This window comes from Notothenia coriiceps, unplaced genomic scaffold (genome assembly GCF_000735185.1).
Source record: "Notothenia coriiceps isolate Sejong01 unplaced genomic scaffold, NC01 NC01_scaffold00032150, whole genome shotgun sequence".
NCBI classification, from domain to species: Eukaryota; Metazoa; Chordata; class Actinopteri; order Perciformes; family Nototheniidae; genus Notothenia; species Notothenia coriiceps.
In genome coordinates this window covers 1-2,305 of record NW_011364851.1, presented here as the reverse complement: position 1 = coordinate 2,305, position 2,305 = coordinate 1, and the positions used below count along the sequence as shown (strand labels likewise).

Here is a 2,305-nt window from a genome sequence, read left to right as displayed (position 1 = left end):
CAGGCACATCTAGCTGCAGCACGACCCGTATATTTCCGCACGCCGTGTTCTCAAGACATATTTTTTTTAACATTTTCAACATGGTGGATAAATCCTTATATGCTCCCGGCAACACACTGAGCGTCAACTTTGCCTCCTTATTACACTCACCCCTACTTTAGTGGGAACAATGAGTCTGCGTCTTTGATGCACACAGGAATAAACGCAGATCATCCTCTGGCTGCAGCCTCTACCGGCACTTGCTTTTGATCAAAGTCAATACGGAAAACCTGCACTCACACAGGTAGGTGGACGGGAAGGGAATGAGCACTTTTACAGCCCTTTTGGCGAGGTGGGGGAACTCACTGTCCACAGACAGCCACAAGTGGGCAAGTGTCACTTTACTCGTCTTTTTCTCGTTCTTTTGTTTCTCACGCTGCGCCTCCCCTGAAGCTCTCTGGCGCCCCCCAGGGGAGGCGCGCCTCACACTTAGAAAACCGCTGCTATAGAGGACCAAATGAAAAGCATGTGTAAACCACTAGTACATATTTCACAAAACAAAATTGTTTTCAGTACTACTTTTGCAGGTCATCCTTGAAAAAGAGATCTTTTGATCTCAAGGGGCTTTAACCTGGTTAAATAAAGGCTACAAACAAACCGTTTTGGGTACTTTGTCCCTGTTCCACTTTTAATAATGTTACATTCATCTTCGAGTACCTACAAAACTGACTCATGTATGTTTGTCTTTAGAAGAAGAGTCTAAAAAGGAGGTAGAACCTAAGAAACCATCCAAAGAAGAGGGAGAAGTCAGGAGGCCTTCAGAGGAGAAGAAAGAAACACTAAAGCCTGAACAGAAGTCATCAGGGACAAAACCCTCTGAAGAAAAAAGAGATGTGGAAACACCACCCAAAGAAGAAAAGGAAGTCAAGAAACTTCTCAAAGAAAAGAAGGAAGACAAGACATCTCTTAAATTAGAGAAAGATGATGAGAAACATCTCAAAGAAGAGACAGGTGATGAGAAACATTCTAAAGAAGATAAAGAAGTCAAGAAACATCTAAAAGAAGATATAGACGACAAGAAACCATCCAAACAAGAGAAAGCCAAGAAACATCCAGAAGAAGAGAAAGAAGCGAAGAAACCTCCAAAAGAAGTAAAAGAAGTCAAGAAACCATCTACAGGAGACAAGACATCTCTCAAAGAAGACAAAGAAGTCAAGAAACCATCTAGAGGAGACAAGACATCTCTCAAAGAAGAAAAAGAAGTCAAGAAACCATCTAGAGGAGACAAGACATCTCTCAAAGAAGTCAAGAAACCATCTAGAGGAGACAAGACATCTCTCAAAGAAGACAAAGAAGTCAAGAAACCATCTAGAGGAGACAAGACATCTCTCAAAGAAGAAAGAGTAGTCACGAAACCTCTAAAAGAAGACAAAGAGTCCAAGAAATCTCTCTCAGAAGAGAAAGACGTCAAGAAAATATCTAAAGAAGAGAAAATAGTCGATCAACCTATTAAAGAAGAGAAAGAAGTTAAGAAACTATCTAGAGAAGACCAAGAAGTCAAGAAACAACCAAAAGAAGACAAAGAGTCCAANGTCACGAAACCATCCAAAGAAGACGAGACAGTCACGAAACCATCCAAAGAAGACGAGACAGTCACGAAACCATCCAAAGAGGACAAGACAGTCACGAAACCATCCAAAGAAGACAGGAAAGTCACGAAACCATCCAAAGAGGACAAGACAGTCACGAAACCATCCAAAGAAGACGAGACAGTCACGAAACCATCCAAAGAAGACAAGACAGTCACGAAACCATCCAAAGAAGACAAGACAGTCACGAAACCATCCAAAGAAGACAGGACAGTCACGAAACCATCCAAAGAGGACAAGACAGTCACGAAACCATCCAAAGAAGACAAGACAGTCACGAAACCATCCAAAGACGACAAGACAGTCGAGAAACCATCCAAAGAAGAGATGAAAGTCAGCAAACTTCTCAAAGAAAAGAAAGGAGTCGATCAACTTATTGAAGAAGAGAAAGAAGTTAAGAAACCATCCAAAGAAGACAAGGAAATCCGCAAACCATCTAGAGAGGAGAAAGAAATCAAGAAACCATCTAGGGAAGAAAAAGTAGTCAAGAAACTTCTCAAAGAAGAAAAAGAAGACAAGCAAGTCATTAAAGCTTCCAAAAAGGAGAAAGAAGCAGAGACACCTCTTAAAGACGAGAAAGCATTTAATACATCTATCGCAGTAGGGATAGCCTTCAAGAAGCCATCTGAGGAAGACGAGAAGATCGGTAAACCATCCCAAGAGAAAATAGAAGTCTG

General features: G+C 41.3%; 1 protein-coding gene across 1 annotated transcript; it reads left to right on the top strand.

The window, feature by feature from the left end:
* Nucleotides 1-729: 729 nt before the first annotated feature.
* On the top strand, nt 730-2,301 carry LOC104960662 (uncharacterized protein DDB_G0286299-like; the record flags this gene model as incomplete). Its single annotated transcript, XM_010788802.1, has 1 exon — nt 730-2,301. A coding segment is annotated over one exon (1,572 nt), but the record flags the coding sequence as incomplete, so codon positions are not given.
* Between the last annotated feature and the right edge of the window lie 4 nt (nt 2,302-2,305).